At 51.7% G+C, this 23,573-nt stretch overlaps 1 protein-coding gene across 1 annotated transcript in view; it reads left to right on the top strand.

Annotated features, from left to right (window-relative positions):
- The first annotated feature begins 23 nt into the window (after positions 1 to 23).
- The window catches only part of LOC108517907 (translation initiation factor IF-2-like), a 64,337-nt gene continuing 40,787 nt past the window's right edge, over positions 24 to 23,573 (top strand). Inside the window, exon 1 of the mRNA XM_017855997.1 lies at positions 24 to 577. Coding sequence (XP_017711486.1) covers positions 24 to 577 — 554 coding nt within the window. The remainder of the gene's footprint in view (positions 578 to 23,573) is intronic.

Here is a 23,573-nt window from a genome sequence, read left to right as displayed (position 1 = left end):
CNGGGGAGCGGGTGGGGTACGGGATGGGGACTCGGGGCGCGGCTCCTCCCGCGGTGGCTTCGGGGGCGCCTCCCTCGCCGCGGATCCAGGGAAAGGGGCCCGGGCCCGCTCCTCGCTGCCGCGGCTGCAGGGCAGGGGGTCCCGGGGCGAGGCCCGGCGGCGGTCTCAGGGCGCGGGGACCGTCGCAACGAGTTGCGGTCCCGAGGAGGGGCCGGGGCGCTCCGGGGCAGTCGACAGGTCCCCTCCTTAGCCCGGGGGCAGCGGGACCCTGCTGGGCTGAGTTAGTTTCGCTTTTCCCGCCAGTCCGAGTCGGGATTGGCGGCGCGGCCCGGTCCCCGTCAGGGTGCCCCACCCTCCCCGCAGCACCTCCCCCAGGGAGCCTGCCGGGGACACCCGAGCGCCGCCCTCCCCGCCGCCCCGGAGCCGCCGCAGCTTCTCCCAGCAGCGGAGGGAGAGCCGGAGAGTTGTCAGGAAATCGATTAAATCAGAAAAACAAGGGCGGCCTGGGCCCGCGGGAGGAATCGCGGATGGGTCACCGTCCCCGGGCGTGTGCGGGGCTCGTGGCGTCCAGGTTCCGGTGAGGGGCGAGGACGGGACGGGACGGGACGGCCCCGAGGGGAGGGTGCGGGTCTGCAGGAAGAGCGGGTGTCTCTGAGAGTGCATCTGCGTGTGTTTGTGCGTGTCCTTGTGAATATGTACCTGCGTATGAGTGTATTTGTGTGTTCATGTGGGTGTGTGTGTGTCTCTAAGTTCATCTGTGTATGTATGTGTCTCTGTGTGTCTGAGTGAGTCTGTGTGTCTGTCAGTGTGTGCCTGAGACTGAGTGACTGTGTATGTGTCTCTGAATGTGTCTCTGTGTATTTGTGTGTGCCTCTGTATGTCTATGTGTGTCTTTGTGTGTGTGTGAGTTGTGTATAAGTCTTTGGCTGTGTGACTCTGCAAGTTTGTGTCTCTGAGTGTGTGTCTGTGTGTCTGTCTTTGCAAATGTGTGTCTCTGTGTCTTTGTGTGTGTGTGTCGTTGTGTGTCTTTGTGTCTCTGTGTGTCTTTGTGTGTCCGCACGTTTGTCTCTGTGTCTCTGTGTCTCTGAGTGTGTCTGTGTATGTGTGGGTGTCCGAGTGTGTGTCTGTGTATCTTTGTGAGTGTGTCTTTGTGTGTGTGTGTGTCTCTGTGAGTGTGTGTGGGGACCATCCAGGAGGACCTCTGGTTCCTAGGTACTGCTGCTCATGGTGATTTCTTTGCTTGGTTCTGGATAGCTGGGCGTGCTGGGCCACAGAAACCTCACTAGGCAAGCCCTGCTGGTGCCCCGAGGAGAACGCAGGCTCCTCTCTCCATTTCTCTGAAAATGAACTACACAGTTTGGGGGTGAGTTGGCAGGGGCTGCTTCCTGAGTGAGTAATATTTAATTAAACACTCCAGTCTGTAGCATCAGAAACTGGTCATGAGTTGAGTTTTAACAGGTGTTCATGGTAAAAGCGCCATCCCTGGTGACTAAGGTTTGGTGTCCTTGGAAGAATTTTCTTGTTGCGGGGGGCTGGGCCCACAGCTTCATTTCTCATTGTGGGGTGTGAGGAAAACAGCAAGCAAGGAAGGGGATGAGGGCCTCTCCCTTCTGCCCTGCCCCCTCCTCACACCCCGGTCCCAGTGGTGGGAAGTCCTGGGCTAAGCATGAGCCGGCACAGGTGGTGGTCTCTCCCCACTGAGGAATTTTGGAGTCAGAGAAGCCCAGTCTTACTGTCTAGGCCAACCTGTCCTTTCCCAGCAGAGGCCCAGAGAGGGTGGTTCACTTACCCAGATTGCACAGCCAGGGCTGTGGACCAAGACTCCCAGTCCTGAAACTGTTGCTGTTGGTTACTGTCCCCAGCGCTGAGGTCATGGGCCAGGCACTTCATGTCTCCCCAGCTGTGAAATGATGGGCTGGATTAGATCATTTAAAGCACTCCTGCTCTCTTACAGCTGCTTTTCTTCTGCAGGGAGCACTTTACCCAGTAGATGGAGTGTGTGTGTGTGTGTGTGGAGGTGTGGAGTGGACTAAGGCAATCACTTTACAAGTCTTCCTTTTCCAGCCTGGCTACCACCGTAGCAGCAGAGAAAATAAAAGCAGTAGCACATTGGCCCCAGTGGCTCAGACAGCCCCGAGCAGGGAGCAAACCTGGTGCCATGCCGGCTTCAGGGAGGCCAGGCCCTGGGAAGAATCAGTGGGTTTCAGGGCTCTTAGGAAGGAGTGGTCCTGCCTGGGGCCCTGGTGATGTCACTTTGGAGCTGGGTGAGGCCATTTCTTGGGCTGCTCCAGTAAGGCTGGATCCGCCCTTCAGTGGGTTCCTCTGGGCTGCTGCAAAAAACTCACCCCCTTGGAATCATCACAGATGTTTAATTTCTCCACCAGAGCTGGGGAATGGGGTGGGGTCCCAGCTCGTGGAAGCCAGCGCTGCCCTCCCACCCCCATGGTGTGTGCCGTGCTCCCTTCCTGCACCTGCCCTTCCTCCTGGGTGGATGGAAACTTGCCTGCAGACGCATTTTCAAATTTAGCAAAACCTCTGATTCTTACGGTGTTCATGAGTTCATCTGGGCATTTTGCATCAGTTCTTCTCAAGAAATAGGTTGTGGCTGGTGTGAGTGATGCAGTTTATCTTTTTGTTCTGAAAAATTTTATCAGACGAAAGCACAAGGTCAGGAACAGGTGTGCCTCAGTCTGCCAGGGGTATGTTACCTTCTCCCCAACCCCCAACACTCGATCAGTGAAATTCAGACTCTAAGGCACTTTGATTTTGGACTTGCAGTGAGTGCTCTCCCCTCCCCCAGTTATCTGATAACATCTCCCGCAGTCTAAAGTTCCACTGGCAGCCAGGTGCCAGGCTCTGTGCTACAGAGTGCTTTATGGACGTGACTTTGAGTCCTAAGCATAATAATAGTGGGAAATGGTTTCATGGTTTCACGGTGCATGTGAGTGCTGGCTCTGACCTGAGTCCTTGACACATTGACTCATGGGCTTCCTGAGGACCCTGGGAAGTGGGTTCTGCCTCCATGTCCATTCTCCTGAGGCTTGGAATGGGCAGGTAACTTGGCTAAGGTCTTGCTGCAAGGGAATGGTGGAGCCAAAACTCGAATCCAGATTTGGCCCCCAAGCCCTTTGCCAGTACAGTGTGTCACTTCCGCCACCTGAGCCTTTTCTTCAAGAAGTATGTGCTCATTTTTTTAATGAAATTTTTTGTTATTATGGAAAATAAATTCAAACATACCAAAGTTAGAAGCAGAGTATAATGAGCTCCCAGCTTTCCTCACCTTGCACGAACACACATACTCACATATGCATATACATACTTATGCTCGCAGAAGACGCGCACATGTGTACGCATACATACACAAACATATGCATGCACACTTACATATGCACACACATACATGCACACATACACACACGCTGGATTATTTGAAGTGCATACACATGTGTATGCACACATACACAAACATATGCGTGCACACTTACATATGCACACACATACATGCACACATACACACACACGCTGGATTATTTTGAAGCGAGTACAAGATGTCAGGTCATCCATAGCTTCTTCCTAAGAAGCATTTAAAGGAAGCATCAACTCTCAAAGAGGTTGACTGTTACTCTATGCAGGGCAAGAGTCAGGAGATATACATCCATTCTGACTTGGATGTGAGAGGCTCCTTCCTTGCTTGGACAAAGGGAGAATGGCAAAACCCAACAGCTCATTGGGGGATCTGTCCTGCTGCCAACCCCCTAGAACCTTTGGGAAGCTGCCTGTTTGCTTTGTGTTTTAAAAGTTCTGTTCATTGCCCAACGTTAAAAATAAATGAGTCCAGTGGTCATGAGACAGACCACATCAACAACAGGCTTAGGCTCTCGGGGCCTTTCTTGGAGATGGGGAATAGAATCCGCCAAGGCACAGCCCAGCCTTGCCTGCCATTGAGGTCCAGACCTTGTGCAATGCAGGCATGGGATTTGTGGCAGGGCTGGCTGTCAGGAGATGTGACTGTGAGAATGGTTTGTCAACAACCTCTGCATCTGACCTAAAACTGAGCCTGACCCTCTTGAATTTACTGCATAGGCGATGGGTGGAGGAGTCCAAGAGTCTCTGCCACCTTTGGGCATCTCTTGGAAAACTAGGGAGGCATTGGGTGATTTGAGCGCAAGATGAAGAAAGTATTAGGATGCAAACCCCACCCTTGAGAAATGACTGCTGAGTAGGAATATAGGATTCCAGGGTTGGAAAAGCCTACTTGTGACAAGGGCTTGACAGGTGCCCCAGTTGTGAACACGCCTTGCCAGACAGTCTGTGACCGATCTGGTCACACCCTTTCCAAGGTCAGAGTGAGGAGCTGCACTCCACTCCAAGAGAACCATTTGAGTTTTCTAACTGATACAAGCAGACACCAAGGGAGCATGTGTGGGAGTGGATATCAGGATGTGGAACCAACATGAAGTTGGATCCAGCTGAATTTATGGATATGGGCCCACTAAGCAGAGATTCTGCACTTAATGTTGTAGCTCAGGGAGTTAAGAAGAGATCCATTTGGTTGGTTGACTGGAACATGGATCAAAGGATGACCTGCTGGGAGTAAGTTCGAGTTGCTGGGTCTCCTTTGGTTTAATGTAGAGGTAGGGATTCATAGGCTTAGGTTTCATGTAGAGTTAGGGATTCCAAGGCTTAAGGATGTTGGAATGCTGGAGTGGATCTGTCACTTAAAAGCTACTCACCCACACTGGGAAGATTCAGAAGACAGATCTTTCACCAGTATGTTGAGAGAGAGATTTGTGAGGGGCCCCAGCATCCCTGAAGAGCTCCGTGATCCAGCCCTTACAGTACAGTCACTCAAATGGAAAACTTAAATGCAACGGGAGTAATTGCATTTGGAGTGCAGGGGCCAAGTGGCAGTACTCAGCCATCCAAGACAAGGTCAGTGTGGTTACCTAATGGACTGCAGAGGCAAAGCTGCCATCAGAATAGTCTGACTTGTGTGGATCTATGGCATTGGATAGTTAATCGTGGTGTTCTTAGAAGTGAAATAGACAGGAAACCTATGAAATTCTTACTTGATCTTATAAGTTACTTGATTCTTTGAAGTTTTCTATATAAGCAGAAACTTACAGGTCAAATGAAAAGAAGTCTTAACTTGAATAATTGAAACAGAAAAATAATTAAAACAGAAAATCACAGCCCTCAATCAGCTTCCCAGGCTTGAGCCAGTTTACACAATTAAGCCCCCATGAATGAATGAATGAACGAATGAATAAATGAATGAATTGGAGGCTGGGTCCCTTTGAAGAAGGACCTCAGTACACTACAGCAAGTTTATGCTATTAGTCTTCCTCCTAGCCTTCCCCCAAAGGGACCTATGGCCTTTTACCAGGGTGAATATGCATTGAGAAAAGGGAAATAATTAGACTTTTCAGGGATAACTGGACGCTGAACTGATGCTGATTCCAGTCACTGCTGATGCTGATTCACTGCGGCCCACCAGTCAGAGAAGGGGCTTATGGAGGTCAGGTGATCAATGGAGTTTTAGCTTCGGTCCAACTTGTGGTGGCTCCAGTGGATCCCTGAACCCATCCTGGGGTTATTTTCTGGTTCCAGGTTTGTGATTGACATACTTAGCACCTAGCAGAATCCCCACACTGGTTCCGTAACTTGTGCAGTGAGGGCTATTATGATGGGAAAGGTCAAAGGGAAACCATTAGCGTTGCCTCTGCCTAGGAAAATAGTACATCAAAAGCAACATTGCATCCCTAGTGGAGCTGCAGAGATTAATGTCACCATCAGGGACTTGGAGGATGAGGGGGGTGGTGACCCCCACTACACCCCCATTCAGCTCTCCGATTGGGCCGGCGCAGAAGACAGATGGACTTTGGAAACTGATAGTGGATTATCGTAAACTTAACCAAGTGTTGACTCCAAAAATTCACATATCTCTGGTCCCTGGTACTGCATGCAGCTGCTGATCTGGCAAATGCCTTTCTCTTTATACCTGTCCATAAGGCCCACCAGAAGCAGTTTGCATCCAGCTGATCAGGCCAGCAATGCCCCTGACGGTCTTGGCTCATGGGTGTATCAGCTCTCCAGCCCTGTGTCACAGTCTACTTCACAGTCATCTTGATCACCTTTCCCTTCCACAGATGTGCTAGGGCTGGACGCAGTGGCTCACTCCTGTAATCCTAGCACTTCTAGCACTTCAGGAGGCCGAGGCAGGAGGATCGCTTGAGCTCAGGAGTTTGAGACCAGCCTGGGCAACATAGTGAGACATCATCTCTATAATTTTTAAATTTTTTTTTATTTTTTATTTTAGACAGAATCTCACTTGATCTTGGTTCACTGCATCCTCTGCCTCTTGGGCTTAAGTGATTATCTTGCTTCAGCCTCTCAAGTAGCTGGGACTACAAGTGCGCACCACCACTCCCAGTCAATTTTTTTTTTTTTAAGTAGAGATGGAGTTTCACCATCCCTACAAAAAAAAACTTTTTAAAAAATTACCCAGACATGATGGTGCATGCCTGTGGTCCCAGCTACTTGGGTGGCTGAGGTGGGAGGATCGCTTCAGCGTAGGAGGTCAAGACTTGCAGTGAGCAGTGATTGTGCTACTTTATTCCAACCTGGGCAACAGAGTGAGACCCTGTCTCAAAAAAAAAAAAGAAAAAAGATATCTTGCTGGTTCATTGCATTGATGTCATTATGCTTGGTTGGACCTAGTGAGCAAGAAGTAGCAACCACTCTGTACTGATTGGTAGGACGTTTACATGTCAAGCAATGGGAAAGAAATTCGACGGAAATTTGGGGGCCTTCTCCCTTAGTGAAATTTCTCGGGGTCCAGTAGTGTCAGGCCTATGAAGGCATCCCCCTAAGGTGAAGAATAAGTTGTTACAGCTTTCCTCCTACAACCAAGAAAGAGGCACAATGCCTAGTGGGCCTATTTGGGTTTTGGAGGCAACACATTCCTCATTTGGGTGTGTTACTCCAGCCCATTTGCTAAGTCACTCTAACGTGTCTAGTTTTGAATGGGGCCCGTCGCAGAAGACTGCAACGGGTCCAGGCTGCTGTGCAACCTGCGTTGCCACTTGGACCACCAGCAGATCCAGTGGTACTTGAGGTCAGTGGCAGACAGGGAGGCTGCTTAAAGCCTTTGGCAGGCCCCTGTAGATGAATCACAGTACAGGCCTTGGGATTTTAGAGCAAGGCCCTGCCGTCATCTGCAAATAACTTCATTCCTTTTGAGAGACAGCTCTTGGGCTAATACTGGGCCCTAGTAGAAACTTAACGTTTGACCATCAGCCACGAAGTTGCCATGTGACCTGAGCTGCCCATCATGAAATGGGTGTTGCCTATGATCTGACTCACCAAACCATACATTGGGCATGTACGGCAGAACACTCCCGTCAGGTAGAAGTGGTATATATGGGATCAAGTCTCAGTAGATCCTGAAGGCACAAGTAAGTGACATAAGGAAGTGGTCCAAAGGCCCATGGTTCTTACTCTGCCCACTGCCTTCTCTCTCCAGCCTATACCTATGGTCTCCTGGGGAGTTCCCTATGATCAGTTGACAGTGGAAGAGAAGACTCAGCCTGGTTTACAGATGGCTACAGATGACTCTGCACTATATGCGGGCACCACCCGAAAGTGGACAGCTGCAGCACTATAGCCCCTTGCTGGGACATCTCTGAAGGACAGGGGTGAGGGGAAATCCTCCCGGGCAGAGATTCAAGCAGTGCACCTGCTTGTACACCTTGCTTGGAAGGAGAGATGGCCAGATGAGTGATTATATACTGATTCATGGGCTGTGCCTGATGATTTGGCTGGATGGTCAGGGACTTGGGGACTTGGAAAGAATATGATTGGAAGATTGGTGACAAAGAAATCTGGGGGCCTGACATAGTGGCTCACACCTGTAATCCCACCACTTTGGCAGGCCAAGGTGGGAGGATTGCTTGAGCCCAAGGAATTCCAGACCAGCCTGGACAACATAGTGAGACTCCCCGCCCCCCATCTCTAAAAACAATTTAAAAATTAGCTGGGCATGGTAGCTCATGCCTGCAGTCCCAGCTACTTGGGAGGCTGAGGTGGGAGGATCACTCGAGCCTAGGAGGTTGAGGCTGCAGTGAGCTGTGATTGCTCCGGCCTAGGCAACAGAATGAGACCCTGTATCGAAAAACCCAACCAAACAAAAAAGAAATTGGGGGAAGATGTATGTGGATAGACCTCCTGAGTGGGCAGAGGACATGAGGTATGTGGGTGGGATGACCTAGGTGGATTCTAGTCAGCCTCTTTCCCTAGCCACCCCTGTCATCGCCTGATGGGCTCAGGGACAAAGTAGTCACGGTGGCAGAGATGGAGGTAATGCGTGGGCTCAGCAACATGGACTGCCCACTCACCAAAGCCGACCTGGCTATGGCTACCACTGGGTGCCAGTCTGCCAGCAGCGGAGACTAACACTGAGCTCCAATATGGTCCCATTCGCCAGGATGATGACTGCACTTGGTCGAAGGCACATTGGACCACTTCTGTTTTGGAAGGGGCAGCATTTTGTCCTCACTGGAACAGGCACTTATTCTGGATACAGATTCTTCTTCCCTGCACACAGTGCTTCTGCCAAAGTCACCATCCATTGATTCAGAGGACACCATACCCACTGTCATGCTGTCCACATAGCACTGTTTCCAAGGAACTCACTTCACAACCAAAGAAGTGTGGCAATGGGCTCGTGCATGGAATTGGCGGGTGAACACGAGCCCACTGGTTTCACTTATCATGCTAAGTGGAACTATGACCTTGTTATTGCCTTTATTTGGAAATTAAGTATGACTTAAGATGCCAGTGGGTGCCTATGGGTGCCAGTTGATAAGGGGTAGACCTATGATGATTGATTTTGGATGTCAACTTGACTAGATTAAGGAATACCCAGATAGATGGTAAAGCATTGATTATTCTCTATGCTTCAGTACACACTGAGCCTGTCCCTTTTCTGCTGACAGGGAAACCCAGTGGTTTGACATTATGTAGAATGATCGGGCTGCCCCAGATGTGTCTGTGAGGGTTTTTTTGGAGGACACTGGCAATTGAGTCACTCAACTGGATGGGGAGGATCTGCCCTCCATGTGGGCAGGCACCATCCAGTCAGCAGGGGGCCTGGATGAAACAAAAGGCTGGAGGAAGGGCGAATCCTGGCTCTCTGTCCTGGAGCTGGGACACTCTTCCGCGCTTGGATGTCAGAACTCCAGGTTTTCTGGCCTTTAGACTCTGGGACTCGTACAAGTGGTCCCCGGGGTCTCTGACCTGGGACTGGGAATGACCGTGTTCCCCACCATCCTGAAGCAGCTGACTTGAAAGAAGGGCAGTAGAGTCTTTTGAAGTTGCAATGACAACGCCAGCTAGGTGACAGTACTTTGTAGGGCTGGGGCAGGGGTCTTCAAAAGGCTGTATGTACTCTGTATCAGCATCCAATATATGGTGCTGGTTTCTACCATAGCCAGGATTCACGGGTCCGGGAATCAAGGGGAGGAAATGGGAGTGGCACCGTGCATCATATGCCCTAGGGACCCACTAGCGAAATTTTTATTTCCTGTTCCTGTGACTTTATGCTCTGCTGGCTTGGAGGTCTTCGTTCCAGAGGGAGGAATGCTCCTACCAGGAGACACAACAGTGATTCCATTGAACTGGGGGTAAGGCTGCCACCTGGCCACTTTGGGTTCCCTGTGCCTCTGGGTCAGCAGGCTGAGAGGGGAGTGATAGTGTTGGCTGTGGAAATTGATCTGGACTACCAAGGGGAAATTAATCTGGACCGCTCCACAATGGAGGTAAGGAAGAGTGTGTCTGGAGTACAGGATACTCCCTAGGGCATCTGTTAGTATTACCATGCCCTGTGATTAAGTCAATGGGAAATTACAAGGATACAATCCAGGCAGGACTGTGAATGACTCGGACCCTTCAGGAATGAATGTTTGGGTCACTCTGCCACTTAAAGAACCACAGCCAGCTGAGGTGCTTGTTGCAGACGAAAGGAACACAGAACAGGACAGAGGGAGGTAATTAAAATAAATACCAGCTCCAACCACGTGACCAGTTACAGAAACAAGGGCAGAATTGCCGGGAGTATTTCCTCCCTATTTTGTTCAGAATACGGTTGTATGCATTTACTTGTTTGTTAGGCAAATATCTGTTTTCTTTCCCCTCGTACTCCTTATTCTTAGAACATGTGTTGAGTCTATAGCAGTATTTAGGTATTAATTTTACATCATAGTATTTAAGTTATGGAGTATCAGAGGAGAGAGGAGTGAATGGCACTCAAGAACTGTACCTCTCTGGAGAAGGGATTGATGTGTCTTTGGTATGTAGCATAGTAGTGTCATGATAAGTGGAACTATGACCTTGATATTGTCCTTGGAGATTAAGTATGGTTTAAGGAGATGCCAGTGGGTGCCTATGGGTGCCAGTTGATAAGGGGTGAACCTGTAATGATTGATTTCAGATATCAACTTGACTAGATTAAGGAATACCCAGATAGATGGTAAAGCATTGATTATTCTCAATGCTTCAGTATACACTGAGCCAATCCCTTGTCTGCGGAAAGGGAAACGCAGTGGTTTGGCATTGTGTAGAATGATCGGGCTGCCCCAGGTATGTCTGTGAGGGTATTTTCGGCATTTGAGTCACTCAGCTGGGCCGGGAGGATCTGCCCTCCGTGGGGGCAGGCACCATCCAATCAGCTGGTGGCCTGGACGGAACGAAAAGCTGGAAGAAGGGCGAATCCTGGCTCTCTGTCCCAGAGGTGGGACGTCCTTCTTCTCCTGCAGTCGGATGTCACAACTCTGTGTTCTCTGGCCTTTAGACTCTGGGACTCATACCAGTGGTCCCCGAGGTCTTTGGCCTGGGGCTGAGAATGACCGCATTGGCTTCCCTGGTTCTGAGGCCTTCAGACTTGGCTGAGCCACACTCCTGGCTCCCCTGGGTCTCCAGCTTACAGATGGCCTGTAGTGGGACTCAGCCTCCATAACCCATCCCTTCTCATCTATCTCTCCCTCTCGATCCTGTGGGTTTTGTGTCTCCGGAGAATCCTGGCTAATGCAGTTATGGACGCCTTAAGAATCTGGTGGAGAGGAGGCTGGAGCTGGAAGGCCAGGGAGATGGCGGTTCATATCCCTGACCTGCCAGTTGGGATGGACACTGGTGGCATCTCCAAGGTGGCGTGGGTAGGCTTCGGTAACTAGTTGAATGTGGGGTGTAGAGAAGGGTGAAGAACTGCAGGTGCCTCGGGTTCTCAGATAGTTTGGCGGTCATTGTGAATGATGACCTACAGGCTAGGGGAGTAGGTCCACGGAGGTGCTTTGAACCTATCCCAAGTCGAAGTGGTCCGAGTGGACATGTCTGGCAACTGGGCTTAACGCTCAAGCAATCCTCCCACCTCAGCCCCACTAGTAACTGGGACTATCAGAGCACACCACCACCTCCAGCTAATTTTTAAATTTCTCACAGAGACGGGATCTCCCTTTGTTGTCCAGGCTGGTCTCGAACTCCTGGGCTCAAGCAATCCTCCCAAAGTGCTAGGATTATGGGCATGAGCCACATGAGCTCACCCTCTGCCGCTTGGGTGCCATTGCTCTATCCTGGCTTAGAAAGCTCTGGCCATTCCCTAGGCTGCACCTGCCTCCTGTGCCCAGACCCATCTGGCATTGTCTTCCCTACAGGAGCCTCTCCCACCTCTCCCTCTCACCCTTGTGGCCCATATGCCGCCTCAGGAGAGTCCCTCTCTGCCCTTGTAGCCTCAGTCACTGTCACCTGTATTCACACTCTTCATGCTGCCTGGTCCCGCCTCGGCTGGCCCGTTCCCACCGGCTGGCCCACACCCCTCTCGCTTCACTTTCCAAAACCAGGTCCCCTCACACCTCCCCTCTTCCCAGGGGTGTCCCCTTCAGCAGGTAGCCCTGCCATCCATGGTCCGCCCTGTCACACAGACACATGCACCCTCAGCCGTGCCAGGGACAGCTGCTGTTATGGGCAGCCCAGTGACCTGTGCGCTCCAGGAGAGCAGGACCCGGCCACGTGGCTGTTGTTCACTGCTGAGTCCCCAGTAGTTAGCTCCACAGTAGGTTCTTGGACACCTGTTAGGTGAAGGAGTAACGGGAAGACCGGTGGCATAGTGGATCCTAGCAGGGTCTGGGAGAGCTTGATGTGGGCCCGGGGTATGGGTTCTCGGGGTGGGGACTCCCCATCACGGAATGGACTGCCAGGTGTTCTGTTCTCAGATGAGACTTCCTTCCGTTGCCCCTGTGGGAGGTCAGGAACTCTGAACAAGCCTCCATTCTCAGGAGTGGTTAGTGGACCACTTGTCATTCTTGCTTTTGTTCAAACATTTGCTGAGCACCTACTGTATGCAGCCTGTCTGCTGGGGCCGAGGATGAAAAGAATGAGGAAGCTTTCATTGTCTAGTGGGTGAGACAGGCCCATCTCTGCTGATGATAGCGCTCAGGGCATCAGAGGATACTGGTGGCGGGGGTGGCCAGGTTGGAAAGGCAGGAAGGGTGCTGGTGTGTGGCCGAAATGAGTGCAGAGAGGCAGGAGGGCCCACAGACCTGGGGACATTTGTGCAACTGCAAGTAGCGTGGGAGAGGGGTTCGTGCTTTAGGGAACGAAGACGTGTTGGGGACAGAGCAGTGGTTTTTGAGAATCAGTCAGCAGGCTGGGTCCCAGCTGTGCTCCTACAGCGGGAGGGACCAAGACATGGGGGCTCCTAGAGGGTGAGCCTTGCCCTTGGTCCCTCAGGGCAGGGACTGAGGGCACCTCGGACGATTGCCTGTTGCCATCAACCACCTTCATCGTTTTGTGTGTGTCGAGGGATGGCCAAGCCCTGGGCCTTCCTAGCCACGTCCTGCAGCAGTCGGCTTTTTCGCTCTACGGTTTCCACCATGGAGAGCCTTTGGAGCACGACAGAGCTGGGGTGGGAGGGATACCAGTTTTCCTTTGTGATGCCCAGCCTGGAGGAGGTGGAGACGGATGGAGTGGAGGGGGCTGTGGGAGGTACATGGGCTGGGGTCCGTCTATAGTGGCGTTAGTGACAACAGCCACCAACCGGATGTGGCATATCTGAGCATGCTTCCAGGTGCTGGGCATGCATGAAGTCATTCATTTGTCATAGCATCAGTGATACCTATAGGGTAGGTACTACCCATTTTACAGATTAAAAAGACTAGGATGGCTCCAGGCCTCCCAGCCACCCAGGGGAAGAGCTGGGAGCTGAGCCCCAGCAACCTGGCTCCCAGTCTTACTCTTCACCACCATTCCCTGCCACAAAGAAGGAGCGAGGAAGAAATGAGCGATCCGAGAGACAGGTCAACAGAGCGGATGTCACTGTGGCTGGGTAAATAGGATGCAGGGGCTGCTGAGAGTCAGAAGTGGTCCCAGGTACATGGGGATGCGTGTCTGAGCTAAACGGAGAGAAAGTCGAGTCAGCTGCAAGGTGTCCTGGATGTGCAGATGTGCTCTGTGATACTGGCTAATTAGGGTGTCTTTTTTCTTTTTCTTTTTCTTTTTCTTTCTTATTTTCTTTGAGATGGAATCTCGCTCTGTCATTCAGGCTAGGGTGCAGTGGCACAGTCTCAGCTCGCTGCAGCCTCCACCTCCCAGGTTCCAGTGATTCTCCCACCCTAGCCTCCTCGGTAGCTGGGATTACAGGCACAGGCCACCACGCCTGGCTAATTTTTGTATTTTTAGTAGAGACAGGGTTTCACCGTGTTGGCCAGGCCGGCCTTGAACTCCTGAGGTGATCTGCCCACCTCAGCCTCCCAAAGTGCTGGGACTACAGGTGTGAGCCACTGCGCCCAGCGTCTTTTTTCAGTTGAGGTGAAATTCACATCGTATAAAACAAGCCATTTTAAAGTGAACAGTTCAGTGGCGTTTAGTACATTCACAGTGTTGTGCAACTATCCCCTCTGTCTAGTTCCAAAACATCTTCATCCCCCCGGAGGGAAACCCCATCCACATTAGGCGTGGCCTCCCATCCTCCCTCCCCAGCCCCTGGGAACCGATCTATATTCTGACTCAACGGGTTTGACTCTGTGCTGGACAGTTCATATAAACAGAACCATACATTGCGTGGCCTTCTGCATCTGACTTCTGGCTAATTAAGTTTTGCACAGAAGATTGAAGCGTTTCCTAAGTGGAAGCTGGATTTCCCGTCCTGGCTCAGTTGTAGAGGCCACGTGAAGGTGGGATGGAAGAGTTGGATCCAAACAGCTTGTCTAAGAGGTTGGCTGGGAAACACGACCACTTGTCTTTTTCTCCATATCTCTCGTCACCAGAGACTCAGCCACTATCCTCTTGGCAGCCAGTGATCTTGTTACTTACTTATATTTTTCCTCATTGATCTATTAAAAATGCCACCTGTTGTCAGTTCCCTTCTGAAGCCCATCAGCCGTTCCCATTGCTCTTAGGGTGAACTTGCAAATCTGTAACGTGGTCTTTGGGGTGCGTGTGGCCCCTCCTAGGCTTACCCCGTGCCACTCCCTCCTCCCCATGGTCCGCCTCAACTGTGATGCCAGAGGTATCCCCATGGGGACTGACCCTGAGGCTGGGGATCTGCAACTCATGGCGATCCTCCTCCTGGGGGGCAGGAGCTGTTTCCAGGATTAGTTGCTGACAGGGTTGCAATTTGGTGCCACTTCCAAATCCTGTTAACCTGTCTGGGACCAGAACTTCAGCTTTAGCAAGTTGCTTTCTTAATTCCTTTCCTTCCGGTTTTCCAATACATATCAGGCCCCGAAGGGGGTGGACTGTCTTTCATTTGACAGAGAGTGTGACAGAAGTGTGCTTAGGAGCTTCCTGCCTGTGCTCTTGGGGCAGTGATGCAGTTGCGCTGACTGGTGGCACCTAGCAAGGGGGCTGTTTGCCCTGGGCCCACCCTTGGTAGGGTCATGGGCACTCCAGCAGTAGGTTCTGCATAACCAGGGCCCCCTGGAGCCACGGTGCACTGACTATAGGTTGGGGGACAGTTTGCAGAAAGGAGACGGGTGGGGTTGCCCCAGGCATGAGAGGAAACCTAAGCTGTCATCAGCTGGGGGCCTTCGACTCCCGACAACTTGTTCCTGCCTCTTCCCTCCCATGGTGGGGCTGGCGTTTAGTTTAGGGTGTCTCAGATCCCATCTGCTGTGAGTGTGATCCTGCCGGAGATAGCCTTCACGTGTGTTGATTGAATGTGTGCCATGAGCCAGGCTCTATGCTTGCCACTATAGATGGGTTTTAACCCCTTAAACAGTCCTGTGAGTTAGATGTTACCTCCCAGTTTATAGGTGAGAAAGAAGGACTTCTTTTTAAAGAGGTTTTCTGCATGGAAGGAGGTGGCGTGGCTGCCCGGATGCTGGAAGGTGGGCCTATTTTTCTACTCTGACAGTGGAATGTGCCAGTCCTGTTGATTGGGCACCTGCTGTTGCCAAGCACAGCTAGGGAGGTGTGTGATGCACCTCCGGGCCCCTGAGAGCCTGTGGCCCAGCAGGTGCATGCAGGAAACATGAGCTCCCTGCCAGGAGCTGAGCTGGCACCAGGTCTGCGTGGGTACAGAGGGCCTCCTGGGACTGTCAGGAGGGTTTGTTCTAGGCTGGGGGGTTTCATGGTAGGGGACCAGGAGACTGGATGCCATGAGGAGGACCGGGAGAAGGCTGCAGAGCTGTGTAGCAGGGAGGGCATCGAATGCGAGGCCCAGGGGTCATCAGTGGGCCTGGGGTGTCCTTGCACTTCCACGCCATTCACCTCCGAAGTTGTTCCTGAGATGTGCAGATAAGCTAGACTCCCCCTTCAATTCCTTTGTGCTCCCCTGCAGAGAGAGAGAGAGACTATGTGTGTGTGTGTGTGTGTGTGTGTGTGTGTGTGTGTGTGTGTGTGTCAGGTTCTCTCTCTGTCACCCAGGCTGGAGCGCAGTGGTGTGGTCACAGCTTACTGCAGCCTCGAACTCCTGAGCTCAAGCAATCTTCCCACCTCAGCGTCCTGAGTAGCTGGGATTATAGGTACATGTCACAATACCTGGCTAATTTTTAAAAGTTTTTGTAGAGATTGGGTCTTGCCAGGTTGCCCAGGCTCTCCCTTGCATTTAAAACGTGGTAATCAGGCTGGGCACAGTGGCTTACACCTGTAATCCCAGTACTGTGGGAGGCTGAGACGGGTGGATCACCCAAGGTCAGGAGTTCGAGACCAGCCTGACCAACATGGTGAAACCTCGCCTCTACTAAAAATACAAAAATTAGCTAGGCATGGTGGTGCAGGCCTGTAATCCCACTACGTGGGAGGCTGAACCAGGGGAATTGCTTGAACCCGGGAGATAGAGGTTGCAGTGAGCCAAGATCGTGCCATTGCACTCCAGCCTGGGCAATAGAGTGAGACTCTGTCTCAAATGAATAGAACAGAATAGAATAGAATAGAATAGAATAGAATAGAATAGAATAGAATAGAGATAACTGGGGGCCCTGGCCAGTCTCCCTTGGGAGACCCAATTGAACTTCCTGGTCCTTTTGTTTGGCTGTGCCTGGGGCTCTTATCTGTCTTCTTGGGAGTTTGGCTGTAGGTCCTGGGCTTCTGGCTGGGGTAGTTTTGCCTGCTGCCCTGAAGCTCTCCTCAGGTGGGGGATGGTGAGGGGCCATCTGTGATGATGCCTCTGCACCTGCCGTGGGAAGGTCGAAGAGTCTAGGCCCATCTGTGATGATGCCTCTGCACCTGCCGTGGGAAGGTCGAAGAGTCTAGGGGCCATCTGTGTCATCTGTGATGATGCCTCTGCACCTGCCGTGGGAAGGTCGAAGAGTCTAGGCCCATCTGTGATGATGCCTCTGCACCTGCTGTGGGAAGGCCGCAGAGTCTAGGCCCATCTGTGATGATGCCTCTGCACCTGCCGCGGGAAGGCCGCAGAGTCTAGGCCCATCTGTGATGATGCCTCTGCACCTGCCGTGGGAAGGTCGAAGAGTCTAGGGGCCATCTGTGTCATCTGTGATGATGCCTCTGCACCTGCCGTGGGAAGGTCGAAGAGTCTAGGGGCCATCTGTGTCATCTGTGATGATGCCTCTGCACCTGCCGTGGGAAGGTCGAAGAGTCTAGGGGCCATCTGTGTCATCTGTGATGATGCCTCTGCACCTGCCGTGGGAAGGTCGAAGAGTCTAGGGGCCATCTGTGTCATCTGTGATGATGCCTCTGCACCTGCCGTGGGAAGGTCGAAGAGTCTAGGGGCCATCTGTGTCATCTGTGATGATGCCTCTGCACCTGCCGTGGGAAGGTCGAAGAGTCTAGGGGCCATCTGTGTCATCTGTGATGATGCCTCTGCACCTGCCGTGGGAAGGTCGAAGAGTCTAGGGGCCATCTGTGTCATCTGTGATGATGCCTCTGCACCTGCCGTGGGAAGGTCGAAGAGTCTAGGGGCCATCTGTGTCATCTGTGATGATGCCTCTGCACCTGCCGTGGGAAGGTCGAAGAGTCTAGGGGCCATCTGTGTCATCTGTGATGATGCCTCTGCACCTGCCGTGGGAAGGTCGAAGAGTCTAGGGGCCATCTGTGTCATCTGTGATGATGCCTCTGCACCTGCCGCGGGAAGGTCAAAGAGTCTAGGGGCCATCTGTGTCATCTGTGATGATGCCTCTGCACCTGCCGCGGGAAGGTCGAAGAGTCTAGGCCCATCTGTGATGATGCCTCTGCACCTGCTGTGGGAAGGCCACAGAGTCTAGGGCCCATGCTGGTGGGACTTGCCTCTTGGGTTGATCCCAGGAAGCCTCATGCAAACTCAGGAATAAGCACAGGACTCAGACAACAGTGGTTTTTGTGAGGGGCAAGGCATCTCATGTGAGTTTCTTGGGGCGCCTTCCTGGATTTCTAAGGGATGAGCTCCTGGATAGATCAAGAAGATCTGAGGAGCTGGGCATAGTAAGTAGCTCATGCCTGTAGTTCCAGCACTTTGGGAGGCTGGGGCAGGCAGATCAGTTGAGGCCAGGAGTTCATGACCAGCCTGGGCAACATAGTGAAACCCCGTCTGTACTAAAAGTACAGAAAAATTAGCTGGATGTGATGGTACATGCCTGTGATCCCAGCTGCTCTGGAGGCTGAGGCAGGAGGATCACTTGAGTTTGGGAGGTCAAGGCTGCAGTGAGTTGTGATCGTACCACTGCACTCCAGCCTGGGCAATGGGAGTCAGACCCTGGGCAGCAGAACCTCGTCATCTCACTCCTGTGCAGAAGGGGGTCAGGGGAGATGAGTGTTTCTCCTGTCTCAGGGTCTTCTCATTTGGAGATTTGAAGAAAGCACTAATGAGAAAGGTCGCCTTGCATTTGTGAAGCCTGGGGACGTCATCCTAAGGGGGCCACAGCATGCTTAATTTATTCTAATTCCGTAATATATAAATTATATATTAATGTCAGGGTTCTTCTAAAAGCACTTTGCCATCTTTGGAAAATGGAATGTTCAAAAGATAAATATTTTTCCCCCTTCTTCTAGTTGCATCCCATCGGGCCAACTTTGAGCTGTTCGGTGTGAACAGACCCTTTCTTCCCCCACCTCTAGCCTCCCAGGCTCCCTGAAAGCCAAGTCCTCACCCCCACGCCACTCTCAGGGGTGTCTAGACAGCGCGGGATAAAGGGTTTTTTTTTTTTTTTTTTTTAAATGCCTTCATCATTCAGCCAGTATTCCCTGAATGCCCACTCTGTCCTGGCTGTCACCGTGCCTACGCCGGGAGAGCCATACCCAGACAGGGCCGACCCGGGAGCCTGCGTCTGAGCCGAGTCCTGACCCGTGACTGGAGTTTCTTTATTCTCCTTGATGGGTCTCAGTGTGGCTGAGGTTTTGCTTTGCTGTCCGCATTTATGGAGATTTTTGTAATGGAAAATTTCAAACACAGGGCAGAGTAGAGCGACTGGTGTCCTGAACCCCACACCCACACCACCCAGCACCAAAAATGTTCACTCGTCTCTTCACCACGCACAGGACGTCTTCCTTCTGGAAAGACCGATCGGGCTTACAAATAGCATCAAAGTCTGGAGAAGGGTCAGACTTGAACCAGCCCTGGAGCCAGAGCAGTCTCACTCTTATCTCTCGGCTTTTTTTTTTTTTTTTTTTTTGCGGGGCAGAGGAGCTCTGTAGAAGATGTAATGCCGCTGCTTCTGGAAAACAGCAGGAGTAGATTGGGGTCAGCACCCAGGATGTTTCTGCCAGGGTTGCCGAGCGGTAGACGTGAAACGTGGCTTTATCCACCACGTTTTGTGTGTTTGGGATGGGACCTCTGTTTTCTCCCTGGAAAGGTGGGTTTGGTGCATCCCTAGGGGTTATGAATTTTCTTGGTGGCATGGAGCCCTGTTTCATCCTCTGCCAGATGAAATAGCTATGCTCAGACAAAGCGGGAAAATGGGACTGGTTTTCTCTCCTTAAGCCAGTGGCTAAGTATTGCGATACAGGAGCCTTCACGCGGATGACGTTTTTGTCTGGGTGTAACCGTTGGCGCTGCCTGCCTCTTGTCGCCCAGGCTGGAGTGCAGTGGCGTGATCATAGCTCACTGCACCTCGAACTCCTCAAGTGATCCTCCCTCCTCAGCCTCCTGAGTAGCTGGAACCACAGACACACACCACCATGCTCAGCTAATTTTTATTTTATTTTAATTAATTAATTTTTTTTTTTTTTTTTTGAGGCAGAATCTCACTCTGTTACCCAGGCTGCAGTGCAATGGCGTGATCTCGGCTCACTGCAACCTCCGCCTCCCAGGTTCAAGCGATTCTCCTATTTTATTTTTTAGAGCCGAGGTCTCACTGTGTTGCTCAGGTTGATCTCGAACCCCTCCTGGGCTCGAGCAGTCATCCCAACTTGGCCTTCCAAAGCTCTGGGATTACAGGCACAAGCCACTGTGCCCGGTCTCTCTGGTTTTTTATGAGACAAAGCAGGGAGTCCCTGACCTTCCTGAATATTGTAGGCAGTAAGTGCTAACACAAGGTTCTTTCATAACAGCCCTGTGGAGGATTATGCACACGCCATGCAGTTCACCTGTTGTAAATGTACACATGGATGATTATTAGTGCACACATATGGTCAGGCAGCCATGGACACCGTCCTAGAATTCATTTCTTCTTCCTACCTCAGCATGCTCTGCGGGCGGAGACTGGGGGAGGGCCGCATTCTCCCAAGTTTCCTGAGTGCTGATGGTAACACAGTCAGGTGTTTTGCTGGACGAGCAGCTCATGAGCTGAATTTTGCAATGATCAGATGATCGTGCAGGCACTCATCTCATTAAACTGGCACGGTTTTGGTTTTCTTTGGGTTTTATTATTATTATTATTGTTAATTGATTTTTTCAACCTGGTCAGTCTTATTGCAAGAGTGTCGCAGTTTTGCAAGGCGCCTAGGGAAGGCTGCCTGGTTGGAGTTTGGAACTGTGTGGAAGGAGTGGAGGTGAGGTGGCCGAGGCAGTGCGTGCCGATTGTCCAAAGCCAGGCCCAAGGCCATGTGTCCCCCGCAGACACACCTTTTCCCGCTGGCTTTAGAACAAGACCAGTTTGCTTGATGTTTACTGAGTGCTTGCTCTGTGCCTGGCACTGTTCTGGGCACTTCCCACACATTAACTTATCGACTGCTGCACAGAACCCTGTGTAATGGGGATTACTGTGCCCATTTTACAGATAGGAAAACCAAAGTTTAAAAAAGTCAAGGCTGGGTGCGGTGGCTCACGCCTGTAATCCCAGCACTTTGGAGGCTGAGGCGGGTGGATCATCCGAGGTCGGGAGTTCAGGACCAGCCTGACCAACATGATGAAACCCTGTCTCTACTAAAAAAAATACAAAAATTTAGCTAGACGTGATGGCATGAGCCTATAATCCCAGCTACTTGGGAGACTGAGGCAGGAGAATCGCTTGGCCCTGAGAGGCAGAGGCTGCAGTGAGCCAAGGTCGCACCACTGCACTCCAGCCTGGGCAACAAGAGCAAAACCCCATCTGTAAAATAAAACAAAACAAAATAAAATAAAATAAAATAATAAAATAAATAAAATAAGATAAAATAAACTTGCCCAGGGCTGCACAGCCAAGAACTCAAGCTGGACGCAGACCCAGGCAATCTGTGCTCCGAACCACTGCCCACATGGTCTCTGAGTGGGAACAGGCTCCTGATCTGAGGTGGGGAGGTTCTGGGATGTAAGTTCTGGGAGGGGTGGGTCTGGGCTGCTGGGGGAGAAATTTCTGATGGAGAGAAGCCTTAGCCAGGCAAAGGAGAGGGCATGGGAGGGTACTCGGGGAGGGGTCAAGTGAGCATAGGCAGAGAGGTAAGATTGAACATTCACAAGAAGCTGCAGTAGGGGCCAAGGCCTGGCCGGTCCAGCCTGCCCACTGTGCTTCAGTGGCTGGCCCTTAGCAGGTACTCAGTGAAGGCTGAATGAATGGAGGAGTGTTATTGGAGAGGCAAGATGGCTGGGGATCTCGAGTCTCCTGCTTTTCCCTGTAGGAGTGAACAAGACAACTGGCCAAGTGCGGCAGCTCATGCCTGTAATCCCAACATTTTGGGAGGCCTGGGTGGGCGGATCACTTGAGGTCAGGAGCTTGAGACCAGCCTGGCCAACATGGTGAAATCCCTTTTCCACTAAAAATACAAAAATTAGCCAGGTGTGGTGGTGGGCACTTGTTATCCCAGCTACCTGGGAGGCTGAGGCAGGAGAATTGCTTGAACCTGGGAGGTGGAGGTTGCAGTGAGCTGAGATCCCACCACTGCACTCCAACCTGGGCGACAGATTGAGACTCCATCTCAAAAAAAAAAAAAAAAAAAGTGAACAAGACAACTGGAAAATACCCCCGAATACCCACCTGACATTTTCAGCGTCTCTGCTGGGCGGGGAGTAGATCCGGCCATGCCCCACTAAATCCTTCCTCCCTCCCACCCCCAAATATACAAGGCAACTGTCTGGCTTGGAAAGCTGGAGGGCTGCCTGTTCTGCAGTCAGCTATCCTGGTACGTTCCTGATGGGAAGACAGGCACCGGGGTGCCTGCTTGTGAGCATCTAGACCCCAATTGCCCACACACCTTCTGTGGACCCAAAGGGCTGAAATCTACTCAATGAGGCCGTTCATCACCAAATGGAGAGAGAGGCAGGTTAGCGAAAGGAAGAGCAAGACCCCAGATATTTGCCTCTGCTCTTCATCTAGTAAATCACACGAAGAATTGCAGAAAGTAGCAGCCTCATCCCTGAGTTTCCCTGGGCCAGACTGGGGCATAGGTCTTCTTACATTGTCTTGTTTTTCTCCAGGAAGAATCAGCCTTGAGTGTCAGACTTGAATTACTTATTCCCAAGGGACACTTCCTGTGGCCATTTCTAGTGGGAAGCGGCTGAGGTTGTGCCCCTAAATAAAAGTAGGGTTTTAAATTGGGTCACAAACTCACGTGCCCCCAGGGGTTGGGAAGGAGGCACAAATGAGGGAGGCAGCCAGCAGGAGACTCCAGGGCAGGGAGAGGACTGCGGCAAAGGGGAACAGCATGTCCTGCACACAGGAGTGGCCTCTCTTACCTGGGGGAGTGGAGTCCTTGGCCCTGTAGTATCCCTTTTGAAGTCAAGAATCCAGACTTTTTAAAATGTTGGCAAATAATTCAGTGGGATTTTTGTTTGTTTGTTTGTTTGTTTTTAAAGACACGGCATTGCACTGGTTTAAAATACAACATCTGTGGGATGAATCTCCCTTCTCTGTAGAGGTGAGGAGGGCGAGGCTGAGAAGCTCAATGGTGCTGGGACAAGAGCTGTAGCTGCCAGCACCTGGCCTGGCCCTCTGCCTGCCTCCCCATGCCGCATCACGAGCAAAGCAGTAGGACTGGGAACCAACTCAGCAGATTCCACTGTGACAAGAGACCCCATACTAGCTCCAAGGGACACAGCCCTGTGCCAGTCTCGCCCGCCCACCTTTGCTCTCCCGCAGGAGGGTATCTCAGCAGCAGCCAGGACTTTGTGGCTGTCTTTTGGGTGCCAGGCACAAAGCATCTTGTGGCATTGTCTCTTGCAGTCTTTACAACACAATACACACACCTTGTGGTTTCTGCTCTCCCCGTTTTACAGATCAGGAAACCGAGACCTGGAGAGGCTTGAGTCACATGACGGGGTGGGAGTTGAATGTGAGTGTGACTCCTGAGCTACAGCTTCTAACCATCGAGTAATGCACACTCTGAGGCCCACAGGGAGATGCACGTGGCACCCTCGGCCTGATGCCAGTGACCTTGCCCTCCACCTGTGGGATGCAGCCTCGTTTCGACCCTCTACCAGGGCATCACGTGCAGCAAAGAACACTGAGTCGGGAGTTGGTGGGGGGCCTCAGGAGCACAGGCAGCCCCACCTACGGAGGGACCGCACTGCTCACAAGGTTGCTGACTAATTCTCTTTGCAAACGGTTCAGTTTCACATGCTTGAGTTTCCAGTAACTATGTGGGTGGATTTGTTTCATTTAAGGGGAAAACAAAACAAAACAAAACATGGAGTTTTCTTTCCCAAGAAGAGGGCTCGCCAATTACGGGTTTCACGCGTGCGGCTCCGGGCATCCTGGTGCGGTTCTGCAGCCAGTGGGGCCTCTTGGCAGACGGGCTCG

This window comes from Rhinopithecus bieti, unplaced genomic scaffold (genome assembly GCF_001698545.2).
Source record: "Rhinopithecus bieti isolate Rb0 unplaced genomic scaffold, ASM169854v2 scaffold_40368, whole genome shotgun sequence".
Taxonomy (NCBI): Eukaryota; Metazoa; Chordata; class Mammalia; order Primates; family Cercopithecidae; genus Rhinopithecus; species Rhinopithecus bieti.
Note: the sequence above shows the minus strand (reverse complement) of the source record. Positions and strands in the feature narration are given on the sequence as shown.